Source organism: Megalops cyprinoides, chromosome 5 (genome assembly GCF_013368585.1).
Source record: "Megalops cyprinoides isolate fMegCyp1 chromosome 5, fMegCyp1.pri, whole genome shotgun sequence".
Taxonomy (NCBI): domain Eukaryota; kingdom Metazoa; phylum Chordata; class Actinopteri; order Elopiformes; family Megalopidae; genus Megalops; species Megalops cyprinoides.
In genome coordinates, this window is record NC_050587.1 from 23737711 (window position 1) to 23758331 (window position 20621).

General features: G+C 40.7%; 1 protein-coding gene across 3 annotated transcripts in view; it reads left to right on the top strand.

Annotated features, from left to right (window-relative positions):
• Positions 1-20621, top strand: part of LOC118778212 (ras-specific guanine nucleotide-releasing factor RalGPS1-like) — a 153375-nt gene that overhangs the window by 28058 nt on the left and 104696 nt on the right. For 2 of the 3 annotated variants that reach the window (XM_036529627.1, XM_036529628.1), the window contains exons 5-6: positions 10049-10132; positions 17826-17915. In XM_036529627.1, coding sequence (XP_036385520.1) covers positions 10049-10132; positions 17826-17915 — 174 coding nt within the window. The remainder of the gene's footprint in view (positions 1-10048; positions 10133-17825; positions 17916-20621) is intronic. The other variant, XM_036529629.1, reaches the window with a different exon arrangement.

The following is a 20621-nucleotide window of genomic DNA, read 5'->3' on the forward strand; positions in this document are numbered from 1 at the left end:
TCTATGCTCCATGTAAGAAAGGCTGCATGTACTTTTCAGTCCACCTCTGTCAAAGGTTAGCCTGTTGTCAAGGCAACAAAACTCGAAGCGTGCTGAGGAGCTCAAACACCACAGTGCCAACACTGAAGTAATAGGTAACAGTTGCAATCCGAAAATTAAATGGATTTCACTAATCAAATCCTCACATTGGTAATGAGTGGTTGAATCTGAGGAATCTGTCTGTGGGGCAGGTGGCCTGTTTGTGCCATTCCTGAGGGTAAATTTGTGCTTCTAATTGGAGCCAGTTCCCCACCGTTGAACTCTGTAAACACCGCCAGAGTGCAGCCCTGTTTCCAGCTGTGCAGGCCTACTGCATCTGAACCCTGTTCAAAAAAATAGCTTCATCTAATGACGCGTCATACACAGTTACTTCTTAGTGACTTCTTTCTGATCTGACATCTCAATGGAACTGTTCTCTACAACTATTCTCTGGATGAACATTTGCTGCAACTGCTGTCACCTTTCCAGGTGAACCTTCATTGTGATTGTTCTCAAGGTGAACGTTCACTCCAATCATTCTCCAGATAAACGCTTGATCCAACCTCTCTCCAGCAGAGTGGTAACTCCTGAACGCCCCCTGGTGCACGCTGAACAACTAATGTGTCAACTCTCGGCTGAGATGTACACAGGTCCCATATATACAGATTCTTTGACTGCTTTCTGAATGAAAACAATAGACAAAGTTGTGTATCTGATGGATCTCAGAGTTTATCAAAATTCATATGAATGCACCTTTGACACATTATTGCAGGAGTCATTGCAGGAATCGGTGCAATTATGTATCAGAGTTAATTCCTGTATTGCTGTTAAGACACACAAAACAGCACCCTGACTGTTTACTGTTAGTGAGAGAGCAACTGATGATGAATTGATGTTGCACAACAGATTAAATGATAACACCTAGGCAACATTTCCCAGATGGGTTAAAAATGATGTTCATGTGCTGTTAGTAAAGGAAGGGGGTGTTTTAGAGTTACGTCCCATGTTGGATCACAAATAAGCAAAAGTGCTTCCAAGGCCCCCGCTGGTAATGAGGTAAGCCCCCCAAACAGAGAAGTCTTCCTGATAGCTGTTGGCTTATTCTGTGGCCCTCTTCACTGTACCCCTGAAACTGTTTTTCAGAACTCGAGAACAGGGGGACTTGGAAGAAGTAACATAGTGTTTTTTTTTTTTTAAATCTCATGCCAATTAGAAATGATCTAATAGAATTCTCGAACAAAAATGTCAGGAAAACAGATGTACAATAATTAAAAGAGTCTCATTTTCCCAGCAACCTAACCCAAACAAAACGAAGTATCGCGCCACTCTGCGAGGTGCCAGACATGTCCACAGGGCTCCGTGCTTTTCCTGTTAGGAGGCGTGGTGTCTCATGAGCACAGTTGTGCTGGAGACACTTTGAAAAAGGCTGAAAACGACACCTTCCAGTCACCGCAAGGCAGACCATCTTAATGGCTCACCCTACACCTCCTGTATATTGCTTTAAGTTGAATAATGCATTACCTTGAAGAAACGATGCCCACCTGGCTGGCAGTTACAGGCTGCTGAAGGTTTTTCAATAGAATGTGAATCGTATATTATATCTTGGCAGACGTTCAGGCAGATTTAAGCACCTGCGATGCAGAGGGTGAGGTTCAGTGTGGAGATGGAGGGACTTAAATCCAAAAGCCTGATGTTCCTGTGTAATAGTTTCCGAACACACCCATCCCTCCCCAGGGTCTGTTTTCGTCAGAAGAATGCCTATGTTTTCCCATTTACAGAGCTAAGGTGAGGCTGAACGCTGGCTATATTTGTGTCTGACAGGACACGGAGCTTACTGTCCCTGCTTTGTCCCACTTCAATGGCACCAGGTCTTCCGTGAACACCCCTACAGCACCACATTTAGTAACATTACTTCTCACACCTCTAGTGCTCACAATGGCAGAGACTCTCTAAAAGAAAATCACTGAATAAACAAAGGCAGGAGGCCATTTAAACTCAGGGCTGGGAAGCCTTCCACCGAAACACTAGGCTTCACATTAATTCAGGATTCATCAGAGATCTTGGCCCTACTCTTCACCCCAGGGTAACAGAATACCCCGAGAGCCGTAGTTCTTAGAGCCACTGAAAAATAGATTAGCACTGCAGACCTCTCCTCATGACTCCCGGGTTTTAATATCAAGCAGTGTTATTGCTCCTGTTTCCTCTGTGTCTAAATAATGCATCTACAGGGGCATGTACATTCATCAAGAGATGCTGGTGTTCCCACAACAAAAGCCCCTGGAGTTGCTCATTTGCTGCCAAAGCATGATTCTTGGACTGGATTGGGCCCGGGAAATGTCAAAAAAAGAGTCTCTGTCCCTCCCCCGTGTTTTCCCTGAGTCATTGGTCATAGTGTTTTAATCTTAAGTGAGTAAAGGTTGGGCTGTCATGTTCTTCAGCTTCCACTCAACACACTGCAAAGGACTCATAGCCCTGTTAATAAATGTTTGATGAAAAACCTCAGTCGCTGTAAGTGATCCTGTAGCTGGCTCGACAGTCTGTAGGACTGAAGCCAAGCAGTGCTCATTGTAGTGCCTATCAGTATGATCCTGAGAGACACTGAAGATGTATTAGATTATTATTAATGTCTTTATTGTGCTCAGGCTTGCATCAGGGTGTTGATTTTGAACTTTGAACCCTGTGGTCTCCCTAGGGGAATGACAGTGTAGATGAAATTGTATCTGCTTGACAAGGCTTCACTCTTCAGTGTTGAATTCAGGATTAATCCCATGGATATGCAGAAACTGGAGCACCCATTGTAAATTGGGCAGACTGTGTGATTCTGGCTCTCTTGATCTTAAACACAATTCCTTTTTAAGCCACGTGAGGGCTGTCAAAGTTCTGCATGTTTTTAACTATCAAAGCGCTGGTTTGTTGTTACAAAATGATAACCCACAACATTAGAGTTGCGTGACGCACCAGGGTTTCCTGATTTAAGTGTGGAATGCAGAGCAACGTTTTTAGCAATACTCGTACAGCAAATGAAATGCTAACCTTATTACGTTCACGTTGCATGTGAGTTAGCTAGCCTGGGTGAATACGAAAACAAATACTGTATCTATACAATAAAATTAGATACTGCAGCAGTGCTCGTAAAGTGCTCAAGGTGGTGAAAGTCAAGCTGGCAATGATATGCAAAGCCAAAGCCCAGGAGTCGTGTTACATTGCACTTTAACTTGCGAAGTGAATTAAACAAATATGGAGTTGATGAAATAAATATGAGGTAAGCGCTTTTAATAACTGTGTGATTGACAGACTAGTTCATCAGCTACATTAGTGCAGTGCTGTCATCCAACAGCCTCATGCATGCTAGTTGTTGCATGGCAACAACGCTTTCATTATATTCGAAGCTGCTTGCAGCTGGTGTGAAAGGGGAGAGATGAGGCCTCATAAACTAATGCCGGAGACCTTGGAAACAAAAGAAAGTCACTTTCTAGATAAAATGCACTAATCTAAAATGCAGGTCATGTTATTTGTTCATGTGATTAATAAATCCGTGTTTATCTGACACAGCAATCTTTATTACAGTAGTTGCAGATACTCTTATCTAGGGTGGCTGACAGGGGTTACATTTTGCTTATTGTGCATATACATGCTGTTGGGTATTTACTGAAATACCTTGCACAAGGACACAGGAGCAGTGCCCCTCCTGGGAATCAAACCTGCATCCTTTGGGTTATAAACCCTGCTCCATCTCTCATGATATAAGTTGTCGCCAGGCACTGTATAGTTTGATAAGGGTGAGTGACATATCTTTATTGAGGTTTGATCACAGTGGAATGCCTGGGCTTACTCAGAAGTGCACTGAGTTCGATGGACTGTATATTGTGTAGAGTTTGATGGACTGTATAGCGTTTTACTTAATATCGTAAAAGTATTGTAGTCACATTTAGCTTTCTCCTGCTTTCTTGGGAGGAATTAATCTGAACTCAAGGTCTGCTTGAATTTCACAGTGTGCAGTTGCAGCGGAAGATGATTCGTCATGCCCTTTTGATTGATTTAACTTGGGTTATTAAACAAATTCGTCATTCTCTGTCAGTATCATGCGGTCACTTCATCTTTGAGCTGTATACAGATGTAAACTGTAGGTCATCAAGAAACACATTCATCTAGTATCTGTTGAATGTTGGGCTTCCAATATTTGGTAAATAATTCATGTTTCTAAATGTATACATTCTAAATGGAACGTGCTGATGGTATTTTGTAAGCCACTTAAGTTTAATTCCTTGCTGAAATGCTGGCATTGGCATTTTATTCTGTGTGTAGATACACAGATCACAAGACTCTTTGTGGTTCAGAAAAAAAGAAACGAAAACATGTGATTGCATTAGCATTTGTGATCCTGGCATCTTATTCCCTCTGTATGTATGTGATGTCTTTTTTCACCGTTTTTACCCTTTATATTTTTGTTTAATTCTTGTATGGACAGCAATAGATACATGCATACATATATACATACATACATACATACATGCATATATACATACATACATACATACATTTGTATGTGTGTGTGTGTGTGTGTGTGTGTGTACGTGCATGCGTGTGTGTGTGTGTTTTTTTTACTGAGTACTGATTTGTTCAGAGAAATCAAGTGGTTTGAATGGAACCTTTAACAGATTGTATATGTTTCATAAAGCTAATTTGAATATACAACCTACACATGGACTTGCTCTGATTACAAAAACACATGTTTCATTGTTTCCTCTGTGCAGCTGATAAGTCATCTCCGGTAAAGCTGCATTCAGTGCTTTGGGTTTGAGCAACATCTGTGGAAATATGTAAAAGTCATATAATGGTGACACTAAGAAACTGGGGTAAAAATGAATGTCACAGCAGTTATTCTGGGAAAAATATTAAATATTAATACTGAATTTTTAACCATGACAATAATCTGGATATCCTCCATCACTGACTTCTGTTTTTAGCTTTCTTGTCTGTTTTTAGATTTTTTTCAACATGATGTTTTGAATCTGCGTAACCAAGGGTAGATGTAACATAACAGACATAAACATCACCATAAAGACTTAAACATAAAGGAAACTCGAGAGACATTAAAGTGCATGTAAGCCAGTTTTATGCCGTGCAAATCACTTCAAAGCCCTTTTAGATGATTCTTTATGTGAAAGTTGTGACATTTTCATGTGGCTAAAAGTATAGATTAAATTTATGGAGAGTTTTTAGGAGATACTGAAGTGTGTTCATGAAGAAATGGAAAACCAATTAAATGTTCTGAACATACCATGAACATATTAGGCCCGGAACTTCTGGACAAGTCATTTGCTTTGTGCACAACTTTGTCATTGTTTATATGTTCACAACTAGGCAACCCAGAATCCTCATGTTCCCTATATAAAATCAAGGAAAGAGAGTTTGTCTCTTATTGTATATGTTGTGAAAACCACATGACACATTTGGAATAGGATAACATACAGCAATCTATAAGTAATGATATTTTTGTATCTGAAACTATTTTATCCATTTATTGCTGTGAGATGAAATAGATCAGTCTAACAAGACACATTTCATGTTTGGAAATCAGAGAGAAAGTCATATGAATCAGACACATGCTGTACAAATACATACTTCAGCTACATTATTCTATAGTGACCACATAATGAGGTTATGTTAACCGTTGCAGGTGAGTCAATGCCAAATAATAATGCTGTTATTTTCTGACACATGATGAAATACTTAATTTACTGTGGCTCAGGTGGTCTGCTTTCCTCACCTTTGACTCCACCATAGCAACAAACCCTGTTCGGCCATTGGCTGACTTGCCGGATTTTGCCAGGCTTGTCTGGTGGTGCCTCTAAGCAAAACACTCTTCCTGTCCTCTGTATGGATTGATTCTCCAGGCATTCTGTAGGATGTCATGCACTGCGATGTCCTCAAGGAGTGGTGGATGGATCAGATCAGCTGGAGAAGTGTAAATATGTCAAGACGTTAGCATCGCTCTGGGAAACCCGGCTCTCCGTCCTCCCCAATAACATTCCCACCACCGCATGCGGCTTTCCAGCTCCTCTGGTAGTAACTCAGGGTATTAGCTCCACATAGATTCAGCAGGAAAAGGAAAATAAACTGGGATGGAAACGAGGGATTTTCTTTTATGTATTCTGTCCCTATGCAGATTGATGGCAACAGCATGGAAGCTACTGCTGCTTAGTGTCAGATCATCTGCCATTTTTAATGAATATGCAGAAGCCAGTTTATGTAGTGCTTTCTGCCATGCTCAAAGTACCATGAGAAATACTTTAGTACAGAAACAAAGAAAATGTTACAATGATTAATTAACCTGTTAAAAAATGAAGCATTTAATTACCCTTACTGAGGCCGAGTAGCTGTCTGCAAGTTCTCATTCTTAACATCAAAAAAAAAAAACAGATTATGCCAGTTGCATTCCTAAGGTTAGACCTCGAGGCTCTTATTTGTCAATGTCAGGTAGTATTACATTAATGAACGGCTTTTGGAGCCCTGCAGCAAAACAACCAAGATGGGCAATGTGATGATGACATCACAATGAGAAATGAGCACACCGGCTCCTCTCGTGCATCACTCAGAGCTGAGTGTTATTACTGAAAATAAAGCTGATAGTGCTTTCTTATGGAAAGCTTTGTATGTGAATGACTACATCATAGTATTATTTTGCTCATTAGACACATTCGTCCAGAGAAACATACATTAAATAGATATTTAATGTCATCTGTTTTTAAAGCTTGATTTTCATGAAGCTAAATCATGTTAAGCACCATGCTTTCAGTGTCTGGTTACAAGACCTACTCAATTGTTTTATGCATTTTTTGCATTACAACCTATATAAATTTGCACGTTTCTGTTTTAAACGATCCTCACGTTGCCCTTTGGTTTGCATGAGGCTGTGAGAACCGTGAGCGCTGAAAGTGTGCTGATCCTCAAAGTGGTAAATCTCTGACTGGGGTGGGGAGTCGGGGGCAGAGATTACCCACATGCCCCATCTGCTGGGGCAAAAAAAGTGCTGAATTAGGAGTACGGGCCTTTATGTAACTGCTTCCAGCTGCTTTTCACTCAACTCCGTCTCCATCCCTCTGTTATAAAAAAAAAAAGACAAAGAAAAAAGGGGAAGAAACCCATAAATAAGACTTGTCATACCTGCAGTGAACCTGAAATATCAGACATAAATGTCAGCGAGCAGTGGAATATGCAGTAAAGTTAGGAATTCACAGTTTCCTCCGTTTTTAATACTTGACATTAAGTCTGTGTGTGTGTCTCTGTGCAGAGGGAAAAGTGAGTCTTCACCAGGAAAGGGGACTAGGACATGTGTGAGGGGCAGGAGGTTTGGAGGTTTTGATTTATTTTAATGGAATTGACACCGATAAACACGCCTGTGACTGTTTCATTGACTGACTCTCCAAGATCAGGTCATTACTCTGCTTGTAAATGTAAAAGAGTGAGTGATTAATACTTATTAAATGCTCATTTATGGGGGGGAAAGTGTTCCAAAAAATTTGTCATGCGGTGGTGTCAAAACTGCTTGTCCTTTTGACTGAAAAACTGAATTAACAATAGTATCTAAATATTTTAAATATAATCATAATGTCATTGTTGCTACATTTATACTGAAGGACATGATGTTACTTCACCATTCTGTAATGATCATTATCATATCTACTTATTTGTGAGTCTGCACTGTACTACACTATACTAACCTATAGTACACAACACTATGCTAAATCTAGGTCTGTAGTAGGCTTCTTAATTGATAGACCCAGGTGTAAACTTAATGTGAAATGAACTGCATCACCAGACATTGCAGTCTGCTTCCACCACTGTTTGCTGTGTTACTGCTTCAACACTAGCACAGACTCAACAATGAAAGTTAAGATGAACCATGTGCTTTGCTGTAGCAATCAAGACAATATGGAGCAGTTGTTTAGCCGTTGCTTGTTTTGAACAAAAACACCTGTGGCAATTTCAGTGATTAATTGGTCCGATTGGACGTTTGGCTTTTTACTGTGGTTGTAAATGTAACAGTGTGAAGGAATAACACATCTGTGCCGTAATTAGATTCGAATTGTACCTCCTGGGTGCTGTGAGGATTTCTGTGAAAGAGGGAGAAAGTCAAAGGTGACTGCCTCTGGTGCTGAAGAACATGTGCCTCATGTAGTGGAATATTGATCACCAGGGAACAATTGTGACATCATTACCATGTTAAAACTGCCAGAGTGCTGTAAACTGAAATGCCTGAAACCCAGACCAATCCAGGTAAATGTGATGCCTTGTAAGAACAGCCAAAAGAAGCCAGTTCTCTTTAATCCCTTGTTTTCTGTAAAAATCTTGTCCAGGGGCTGAAAGAAATGGTTGCGTGCTTCAAGGGAGCTCATGAGGTGTGATGGCTCTATAGCAGGGCCTGTGTCTAAACCCTGCAACGCAACAAGAAATGTCTTATATTTCTGGTGTAAATTTGAGTTAATTTTCAATGCTTAAGCATTTCAATGTCATGATATTGTCTGTGTTACACAGAGAGCCAGTTCCAGCCAAATGCTTATGATGAGAGAATGGAAAGGATTTTACAAGCCTGTTGCTGTGCTATTGATCATTAAAGTCATCTCCATTGCTGCAAAAACAACAGTAAATTTTTGCTGTCTTGTAGCAAGTTTTTACGGACCAGTTTAATTTTTTCCCTGGCTAATCCTGTTTGTTTGAGAACCATGTGTTTGCTTCACGTTGAATAGGTAGCATAAATGATAGGCTATTGACACTGAAGTGTGCTGCCAGCAAATCTCTATCTAGAGGACAATGGTCTCATATGCTTTATATAGGATGACACAAAATTTTCCTTTGTTTGAATATCTGACAATGAAATAACTACTAAATAACTACTTACATAGTAAGTTTTTCTTTCTTGAAGGAAAGCTTAAGAACATACTAATTGAAAACATGGTAGTAGGGAGTCACGCATATTTTGTGCTCATTTGCTCATTTGTACATACAAAGAACACAGGAGAAACTGCTTATTTTTATCTTATTTTCGATAAGGGCTGTTTGCTTTGCAAGCACAGCTACCGTCTTAACATCTGGCATAAGGTCCAGTGCCATTGAGTAATATTTCACCCGGCTTCCATAATTACACAAAGGTCCTTGAAATTACAGACGCAAGCGGTAATTCCATCTGACAGCAAGTGTTACCCATGCATAATTTTGCCTCATTAATGCCAGTGTTGTAATAATTCTGTTTTTGATGAAGGGGGAAAGGGAAAATAAATGCTGGAATCCAACCTTTTTAACAGCTTCCACATGGTCCACGTAATTTGGTCTCCATTTACATCTAATGGCACGGCTAAATAACAAACAGGGGCTGAGACCGTATAGCTTCACATCGAGGGTAAAGCTTCACAAAGCTTGAGAAAGCTTCACAGCTTCACATTTCTCGACTTTGTTCAAAGATTGTAAGCCTTACAGATCTACACATGACTTCAGAGCTGCACACATATTTATAGAAGGGCAGAGGCAGCAAACTCAGCAGGATCAGCTTCAATCAGCTTCATGAAGTTTCAGATAATTTCAAAGCTTCACATGATGTGGAATAGCTTTGAAGATCCCTATAGCTGTTGAGCGAGGCAGAGGCATCAAATCTTCACAAAACCTCACATAGGTTTAAAGATTCCCACACTTCACAAACCTTCAAGTAGTTTCTAAACTTGACTTATCTTCACATAGCTTCAACGATTCTTGTAGCTTTGCAGCAGGACAAAGGCATCAAGTGCAATATGCAAATTCAGCAAGGTTAGCTTCATAAAGATTCACACCCAGGGAAAGTCACCACCATAGCTTCAAAAACCATGCAAAAAGGCAGCAAAAGTTTCAATGGGGTCAACTTCAAAACTTTACATCCCCTTACCCACCATCTCACAACAGGTGATGCATCAAAGCTGTATGCAGTTGTAACCACTTTCTTCATTGAAGTGGTGTGAGTTCTGAGGAGTCACAGAGGTCACTTTGGATTGTGTTGCAGGAGCTGGCCAGCTGTGGGTGGAATAAGAAGGAGAAGCACAGTCTGGCTCCCAATGTGGTGGCCTTCACCCGCAGGTTCAACCAGGTGAGTCCTCCTAACCTAAAGGGCGCCTGGGATTTACCATATGAGCCGAACCCAAAGGAAAGTGTTTTGTTGGACTCGGTTATCATCAGCTTCGTGAGGGTCGCTTACATGGTGTCAGGTATTTTCTCGGCCATCACCCTTATTCATAGCCATTTACATAGAGCTATTTCTTCTTAGAAGCTGAATTCGTCCACCACTACAGGACTTTGCTTCTGTTGCTGCACTGTTGCCTCCATAGATAACACTTTGTCAAGGGTTTATGTGGAATTTTGTGCCCCTTCTGTATTAAAGACATGTGACTCCAACATGGACATGCAGTCATTTGGCAGATCCTCCTATCAAGAGTGAGTCACAAAGGAACATCATTTACAATAAGGCTACACAAACAGTAGTGCAGATGCAGAAAATATCAGAAACACATTTGAACAGAGCTGTCATTGTATGATATAGTGCGAACACATTGTGTTTTGTCAGCAAATTTTCATGAAATTGGTGACTTGGGTTCTGTTTCATTCACTTCTGTCGTCCTTTTTGTATGGTTCTACGTTCCTCTAAGGTTCATCTATCCTGGCTTTCATTCTCCAGGAGAGCTTTCCCATCTTCCCCCATATCTTTCTTTCTCCTCAGTTTAAAAGGCCGCACACAATGGAAACACTCGTCATTTCTTTGGCCCTTCTTCAGCGGTGAGCCCCTGATACCCTCAATGGCTCTCTGGTAATGAAACATGCTTGTTCCGTGGCTGAGCCGTTCTCCTTTTTTGCCTCATCAGGCATAATTTAAACCATTCCTGCAGCAGCCATTACATACCTGGAAGGAGAACAACTACAATAACCCTGAAAAACTATAACATTTGAATTTGCCCGTTCAAATAAAAAAGGTTAACAATATATTTTTGGTTCTCTCAGTGACACCTGGCCTCGCATTATCAGCTCGCCAGCCCGCTGAGTTACGCTGGCGTTGACCTCGCGCTCAGGGCGTGTCTGTGTCTCTGTACTCCTGTCCAATAGTTTCCAAACTGTCTCAAGTCTGGAGTGTAAATGGCTCGAGCCGCTGCCCAGCATTTGATGGCGGTGCCATTAAACATTATCAGCATTAGCCGTAATGGTCCTTAACAGAAAACACAGGGCAAAACGACCATTAGCAGATTTCTCAGACCATTCGCCAGCTCCATTTTCTTTCCTAGTTTTTTTTTTCTTTTTTCTTCTTTAACCCTCTTGTAGACTTTCTCTCCCTTCAGCATCTTAAGGAGTTGGTTATAATTGTGATGACAAATGTGAGAAGATAATTCAAAGATAGGGGGAGCTCAGATAGTCCATGTAAGGGGGATGGAACAGCTGAGTCACCCTCACCCCACCTCACCCAACCCCTGCATAGTGAGTGGGAGTGAAACCAATCCTGCATTGAACAACTGCTGAAATTCCAAAAAAAGCTAGCAGGGATGTGTGGGGTCACTCCCACCAGGTGTGGAGTGTGTAAGTCCCAAGTCCATGCCTGCCTGAATGTCACTATTACACGAGCGAGAAATAATTGGGGTCCGGCTCTTGGATGATCCTTATGCTGACAGATAGACGGATATCAGGTGGTTTGATGGGAAATTACCTGTTCTACAGTTGGCCATTTGGACTCACTGCAGTGCACAATGACAGCACAGTTAACACAGATATGCCGTAGTCTTTAGTTTAAACACAGTGGCCACACAGTTTACCTAGACAAGTTGAGTCATTAGTTTAAACACAGTGGCAGTACAGCTCACATAGACATTCTGAGTCATTAGTTTAAATACGCTAACAGAGCTGAATGACCTAACAAAGAAAAGTGTAACGTAACACTTAGGACTTGACCTCTTGTGTACTTAGGACATAGAAGCCTTGCCTCAACTATCTCACCCAATGTGACATGATGGAACAAAAAACACAAAATGATTTTCCAAAAGCAAAAGAGCGCAACGCAGTCTATCTAATACAGCAATGTGACAGAAACACACAAAAATTGGACCAAAAATAGGAAAAATAACTTAAGTGCTCTTGTTTTGAACTTTTGTTGTCAGTTTAAGTGTTGGATAATTAAAATCCCAATTACATTTAAATAACCACTCATCTTGAAATGAAAAGTGAAATTACTTTGTCATGAATGCTTATATTCCCAGTCTTGATTTAGCTGAATGCAATATAAGACAATTTATTTAAGATATTCATATATTACGCCAGTGTTTCCAATAGGCAGCTATTAGGTTTATTTATAATGAGAGGATTTGCAAATGTTTCCAGCTGAGAAATAATTGGAAACATTTTTAGTGCGTCCATGCTAAAGTGGAATTCTCTGAACATTGTTCTTTTGCTTGCCAGAATATAACAGAACTCTGGTTATATAAAGGTCTGCATGTGCACCTCAAGACTAAGCCATGGCTGCTGCCTTATTGGCCAATGATGGTTTGTGTTTTATGACATCATAAAGCTGAACATGCCTGGTTGGCTCTCTGCATTTGGAGAGAGGGGTTCTGTGGTGGACTTGGGGAGCAGCCATCTGTCTATCCTGTTCAAGGTCTGGAAGCTCATGGTTTCAGCCCTGCTTTAGTCAATACTGTCTTGAGTCTGTCCAAACTCCTCCCCCAAATCTCCAAGCACATGCATATCATTTTGAGAGCAATTAACAGCCATGTCTATTTCTCCAGATCTCTTTAAATGGTTCAAGCTGTGTGGCTGGTGACTGTCACAGAGTGGACATAAGGGTAAAGTAATATCAAGCACAGTTCAGGCACACTTTGTCTTTGAGTGTTTTTTTTTTTGCAACCTGTATGGGATGGTAGGAAAATTCATCTCTGTTTGCAACTTCAGCATAACACAGAAATAAATTAAAACCACATATTTATATGCGCATCTTGTGTAGTCACTGACAACAAATATGTTCAACTACTGGAAATAACCACATCATTGAGGTACCTCACTGAAAATCATTCTGAGAAAAGACAGACTAGTGTTGATAGCATTCAATATTGTTGTGCAACAATTCATTGAGGACAAGAGATTTTTACTGCAGAGTGTAATTGAGTGCAGCACTGAATGGAGCTTTATTCCTGCCCATCTCACATGCTGGGGTGGTCTGGGAGGGTTACCCATGATGTAAACTATTTTTTCCACTTGAATTGAATGAGGTTTATATATTCTTGTCCCTTAATTAGTGACTGATTATCCTTGCAGCACATGCCAGGGACAATCCTAGCACAGAGCTGTATCTTGGCCTTCACTGTGGGCCTGTATTTGGCAGCACAAGCTTGTGTAGATAGTAGACTGTTTTTTTTTTTTGCTCAAGGTCAAAGCCCACCCCTCCTCACTCCCTTGCTTTGGGGGGAGTGACAAGGGCACGTGAGTGTGTAGGGGGTGTGACTTTCCGTAACCGCCTGTGGAAAAAGTGATGCTTCAGTCTAGTTCTGTCTGAATTGTATCTGTTTCTTCTTCATGGTTGTCTACTGGCTTTTCTTTGTCTCTTGAGAGCCTTGGGGGTGTGTGTTTGTGTGTGTGTGTGTGTGGGGGGGGGGGGGGGGGGGTGGGTGCTGCATGCTTCTCTGCTGTTTTTCGGCTTGATGAGGATTAATGTTCATTAATGCTTGTATCTCTGGAGCACCACCAAAAGAGACGTCTCGCATCAATGGCCCTTGTTAACCTCTGAATAGCGAGTCAAAGCGCCGCCTGCTTGGAGCAATGGTGACTGTGGGGCTGGTACAGTTACTAATCTCATGTGTCTTTCAGTTTGCTTTTACATTCTCCATATTGCATTGATTTCTGCCTTTAATTAGACTGAAAATAAGCATAAGCAAGGTGAAAAAGGCATTCCCACTGAGAAGTAATCCATTACAAAACTGTGAGTGCTAATGGGACAACATGTGCCAAATTAAATACACTCAGAATGGGATATTCAAATATTGCTCAGTACCAATGTATTTAGTTTACAGATATTTATTTATCATATTTATTATCAATATTGGCAAGCACCATTATCCTGGGTATGTCACAGAGCTTAGAGCTTAAATATGATCTGATAATAAAGCTGGATATTTACTGAAGTAGTAATGATTAAGGATGTTACTAAGGTAATCTACAGCCTTGCCCCAACTGAGAACTGAATCCAAAATCTCCTGATTGCATGCATACTTCCTTAACCACCATTGGGACTCAAACTGATATGTTGTACTGACTACAGTCCCAGACCTGACTCTCTGAGCACTGACTTGGTGTTGCCGAATTTATCCGAAATTTGTGTTTTTCTCTTTGTACAGTGGGAAAGAGACAACGTCAGAGCACACCACCCTGTTCACCTAGCTAGGCCCATTTACAGGACCATGTATACCTCAAGGAATATTAATGAAAAACCATTAGTCATTTTATGACAGTGGAGCCCCAACATATTTAGGTTTCACAGTGGGACAGTACTTGCAATAAAACTTACGAATGGCCCCTTTTAGGGCAATTATATCAATGGATCACTCAATTACATGGATGTGACACTTTGTTTTACATGGATTCTTTTCATAGCTGTTTGTTAAATTATACACAGGTGAAGGAACATTTTCTTGTCATAAATTAGCCCAGAGAAAGGGAAAACAGAACTGTTCTCTTGTAAATCAATATTAATGAAGTGTTAAATTAGAGATGGGAAGAGAAGCAAGACAAATGCAATCCTCCACTACTCTCAAGTGTTGCCAACAGCAATTTTTTACACTACAAGCCCCACAGTGCACTGCTGCAGGTTTAAGTTCTGCTAGGGGATAGATAAGTACATCTCCACAGGTGTCATTCAAGTGACTTACAGGCACTTCATGAGCTGTTAGAGGCTGAGGAGGGCTGGGAAAACCTGGTGGACAAAAGCCACACCACTCCTGGGTCTGAATTGAAGGATTCCATTCCTGCACTTGGAAGAAATGCCTTAATTGGCCAAGCTACTCAGGAGCCCCTGCTTTCATAACTAATGTACATTTCCTCAAATAAATTTTCATCCTATAGCAGACATCCTGGCAACTTGTAATGAATAAGATATATTGTGAGCTTGTGTGCAGCAAAAGTGAGTCATGTTCTTTAACAAACTGAGTTTGTAACCCGAAATGTGGAGGCTCATTTTCTCGGTGGGGCCCTGCTGTTGTGTTAGTAAAGCAAAGTGTACTACCTGTATTGCCTCAGTATAAATGGACAATGAGGAAAATGTAAGCTGTATATGTCACTGGTATATGCATTGGCCCAGTGCAAGAATGATTGTAGTAATGTTATGATCAGGAAAAAATTGGCCTTTAAATGAAGGAGTTTGTAGTTTATAGTTACCTAGATGTAAAGCAGGTGATTGTATCTATCAGCATTGTTTCGGAGAAATGTTTTCATTTAAACTATGAATTTATGTGCCAAATTGTGAAGTTAACCAAGGAAGAGGGTGAGACACTTATTCTATTTGACTGACAGAGTTTGGTGGGGCATGTCTGTGTAGGGGGGTGTAAGGTTGATTGTAAGAGCAGCCTGGAGTGTTCGCCTAGAGGATTAAAGTCTCCCAAGCAGGCCCGGGGTCATTCCGAGTTCACAAAATTCAATTTCACACCAAGTCTTCTGATTGTGTTTCTCCTGAGAACTCCTCATCTGCTTCGCGAAAGTTGTGGAAACAGGGAGTTGGCGATCTGTTGACAGCTCAGTGATGCTGATTTTTACCTCGTGCTCATGGTGCAGCTCATAGTGACTGCTGCCCTTCATTTCAAGCTTGACAATCCCCATCTGATCTATGGCACTGTCTGAAGGGATGACCTCATGCTTCACAGAAACACTCTGACTTGTTTTTTTTTTTAATTAAAAAGCGGGGCTTTGACAAGTTTATTTTAACAATGCAGCGCTAAGCAGAAGTCTGAATACAGCCTGTGTCTCGTCCTTCACGTTTCCCTCATGTCATTTCTCACTAGCTCTATTCTGTAGAGTTTTAAAGAAAGTTTTGTGAGTTTGACTGATTGTAGACCAGTAGGCGAGTGGCTAATTCAGCAGAACGGCCTTGCTGAGGATCTCTGGGAATGTTTAAGCCCACAGTTTAGATCGGAGCTTAGCACACGACACACTGGAGCAGTCAGATATCCTTTGCACTGAATGACTGTTACGGTCTGTGACAAGAGGCTTTCAGTGCAGCCCCCGGCCAGCAGTCACTCTGTATTCTGCCTGGAAGCAGACAAAGGTTAAACATTGCCTTCCGACAGCCTGTCCCCCCACTGCAGTGAAAGACAAACATGGGCCTCATAAACACAAGCAGATGTACAGTAGGCCCTTAACATTTTTACATCTTCTGGAAAGGGTTTGATTGAGGTGATTGAGAACATGGCACAGGTCCACAGCTTTGCCATTTTGTGCACGTTGTTCCTGGTGCCCAAAGGAAACCACATACACACTCTCATATTAAAATATATCCCAGGGGGGCTCTTGTGGACTGGAGTCTGGTCTTCCTTTTCGAGGTTGCCCATGTAGTGTAAGGCCTGTTGTAACTCACTTAAGAAGTTTTCAACATTGATCATTTAAGGGAGGGCTTGTTTTGTTTCCCCTGGTGATGTCAGAATGAGTCCAAATACAGAATTCCAAGGTTGGCTTAAACACAGACATTCTATATATTGACCAGATAGCCTTCTTCATGTGTCTCAATCGGAGAGTACAGACTCTGCAATTGTTGAAGCTGTAAGTTAATTCTGGTTTGTTCATACGTAAATATGCCTGTAGGTGCATGGTAAAACAGAAGATCCATAGGTGGCATAGCAATGTAGATAGCATCCAGTATGGAGGAAGGAAGGAGTGCTAGAGCAAAATATCTTACCAGGATATAAAATATCTATAATGGAGCTTGTTTAGATCAAGACAGACCTTACAAGTTATTGGTTCCCAGAAAGAGTGGCTGGTGAACTTTCCCTTCTTGTAATACTTGTTCAGTGTTCATTACAAAAGTTATATAAATGATTAGGTCAGTAGATGATTAATGACATTCAAAATTACAGGAATGTATTTGAAAAACACTTTATATTACTTAGAGTATATTTAATATAGTCAATACATGCATAAAATTATCGAAATATATTGCTTAAATGATAGATTTTGTAGTGTAGCATATGTCTTTTTTTCCCACAAAACCAATGGTTTCCAGAAGCTGTCTGTCCCCTGCATATGATGAAACTATGATCCTCAATATTCCCTCATTTTTGGGCTAGGCCCATTGCCAAGCTCTGTGTACTGTAGGAAATATTGGTAATAAGTTAAAATAAAGGCAATCCAAACATTTTTCAAGTTTCCATGTCTTTACTGTTCTCCCATTTCTTTTATTGCAGCAATTATCATTTTTTGCTTTAGGTTTTCCTTGAATTTTCCATTCTTTAATGGAGGAGCTGGATTATCCTTGTTTCTTTTGGGGGGCAGGATGGGGGGGGTGGATTTAATTAAATTGAATTCCCTAAGGAAAAGGCAGACATCTAAGTACTGAAGTATTCCCTTGTGTGTGTGTCTCTTGCTTCAGTTCACTGTAATTTTGCTGTAATTCAAACAACGAGCAATGTACGGTCCCAATCAAAAGTCAGTGATTGTCTTATAAAAAATGTCTTGGTTCTGATTTGGAATACACCACAGATGTCGTATGTCTGTCTCACGGAATTTATGTATTTATTCTATTTTTACTTTTTGAATGTTTATGTTTGCTACAGGTCAGCTTCTGGCTGGTACAGGAGATCCTAATGGCCCAGACCTTGAAGATCAGAGCTGAAATCTTGAGTCACTTTGTGAAGATTGCAAAGGTGAGTTAGCCAAGATTTACCCTTATTTCTCTTAAAGTATTCCTCTACTCTCTCCTCTCATACTCCTAGATCCATTCACATTCCATCCATTACAACAAAAGGGTCATGTGGTCAAAAGCCTGGGCACAGCAGTTGTATTTATCCACTCCGATGTAATAACACAGTTTAAAATGCTGTACTATTATAGTAAACTAGGGGAAAGTACCATGTTTATTAGAAAAATGGAGTGATGCTTGAGTATGGTAATATAACAATGTAAAAATGACTATAGCACAAATGAGGTGTAATGGTTGGAGAAGTGTGCAGTTAGTGCACACTGTTGTTGTAGCCTTAAGTGAGACCTTGATCTTGATTTGAAGGAGGATCAGAGTCTGACCAGCATATGAATGGCACGAAAAGTATTACATACTTGCTATGAATCCAGGCAAGTAGTCTTACTTCAGTAAATGTAAGGCAGCCTAAATGGATAAGATGTGTGTCTGTATTCTATGATGTCTGAAACAGGGCATTTGCTAAGTTAAACAGTTCGACTTGAACATAAGTAAAATGCTGAAAGAGACCAAAGTGCTAAAAGCATATTTGGACCCCACAGTGGAAGGAAATACGGCACAGTGCATTACATGTCTACAAACAGATGTCACTTTATTTGTTTGCCTCAGGGTCACCTTCATCCGATCGACTTTGAGTGCTCTCAGCTTCTTGCATCCTCACGCGTTCTGTGATTGTGATATACTGCATAAATCAAGGGGCCTGACGTGAGGTCCTTAAACCGGAATTGAGTGGTGCCATTCCTTGGTGAACAGTCATTGAATGATGTAGCCACAGTGACATTGGTTCCTAGCAATTCCTACCCTATATCTTGTCCATATAAAGTTGTATGTCCACATTGCCCAAAGTTTCATAGGAACAGTTACAGCTGTGGTGCAGACTAGTGCCTCCTGGTGGTTGGAAGTAGGTGGGGCTAGCGTTGGGTGTGGTCCTCCACAGTGCCCTTAACTCCACCAGACCTCCAGCTAGTGTCTCCCCGTGCAGAGCTCTGTTGGTACTTAATCTGGATACAATGAATGCAGGACAAACCAAGCCTTAGCACGGAGTCCTAGTCCATATTTGTGGCCATGTTTAGCAGTCCCCTTGCATTCACATGTTAACCACATGGTTGGACTGCATGTGACAAGCGCCCACGTGAAAATCTGAACATCCAATGGGGTGCAGCATTCTCTCATCCTTTTTTGTCCCAAAGGTTTAGGTTAAATAAAATTGGTGAAAAAGAAGCCAAATCCCATATCCCAGATGTCTGAGGTATTTGTGAAATATACCGTACAGGGACAGAGGAGAAGAAATGGTTCTGGAATTTTGTTTGTCCAGGTGTTACATTATGGAGAAATAGCAAATAATCTTTGTCCTGCATGAAGGTATGCGAGAATCAATCCAGAAGCACCACTTTTATTGAAATAAAATGTACACTCAACTGCTCTCAGTGCTTTGAAGTACATAGCCTGCATTACTGTGATTGAAATGGGTCAGATGATTGGCAAGCTTCACAAACATTGATTACCACACTATGAAATTGTTTGAATTTATTATTTCTTTAAAAGGCAGAAGGCCACATATTGCTGTCAAAAATCACATGAGCGTGTGCATGTTAGTCTCATTTGTAATTGTATGGTTTTATTTATTTATTTCATTTAGTCTTACCAGTGATGACTGGAATGTTGTATAAGTATGATTTATTACAGAAGTGTGGAAGTAGATTAAAAAACATAAATCTGGGTAAATTTTTGTGGATAGTCTGAGCTTTTGAGCAATAGATATAAATTTTCAATTGATAGCAGCTTGTTCAAATTATAGGTAATGAGGTAATGAGCATCATAGTGGTACGCAGTTTGTCTGGATCCTAGTGGTAATTCACAATGGCATTTTGCTTTCTGCTGTTAGTGACCATTCCTGTGAATCTATGGGAAAGCACTTTCTGATTTCTTAACCAGAAGATGTGAATTCATAAAAATCAGTCCCAGCAAAAACATTTCTTAACCCAAGGAGGGAATGGCTTCAACAAAATTTACTGCTGTGGTCACACAAAGTGGTATGAGCAAAAAGTAAGATAACACTAAAAGTAGACTTTTATTTTATTTTCTAAATTTATGGCACAAAATATTACTATGTCTGAGAATCTGAATAGAAGTAGCAAATGACTCCATGATTTTTCTGAAACCCGGGCAATCAAATGCATTGCTCTCAGAGGGATGTTTTCTTCCCGAATGCACCCTAAATTCAAGCTCTCTCAGGTGATAGTGGAGGAAACATGAGCAAGCAGGGTGGAAATAAAGGGCTCATCTTGCTTGGTTCCTGTTCGGGAGGGAACTGCAGAGAGAGGGCCTCCGTGAGGTCACAATACGGACACCAAAGTTAAGCGTGGCAAAGTCATGACATCATCGTCCCAGAAAACAATCATTTTAAAAAAGTGACTAGAGGCTCTTTACAGCCCATTTATAGTTATCTGAGATGAAAACAAGTAAGGCAAAAAACAGTATGTTTGCCCTATGTTTTTTTTTTGTTTAGATGCTAATTGGACAACTTTAGTGGAAAATGTGACATTGGGATTTGGCGGCTCTTGGAGGAGGGAGAGGGGGCGTTTTGGCAGAGCGTGAAGTGCACTGGAAAAATGCCATTCGCAGTTCAGTGATAATCCCCTCTCCCAGGACCCTG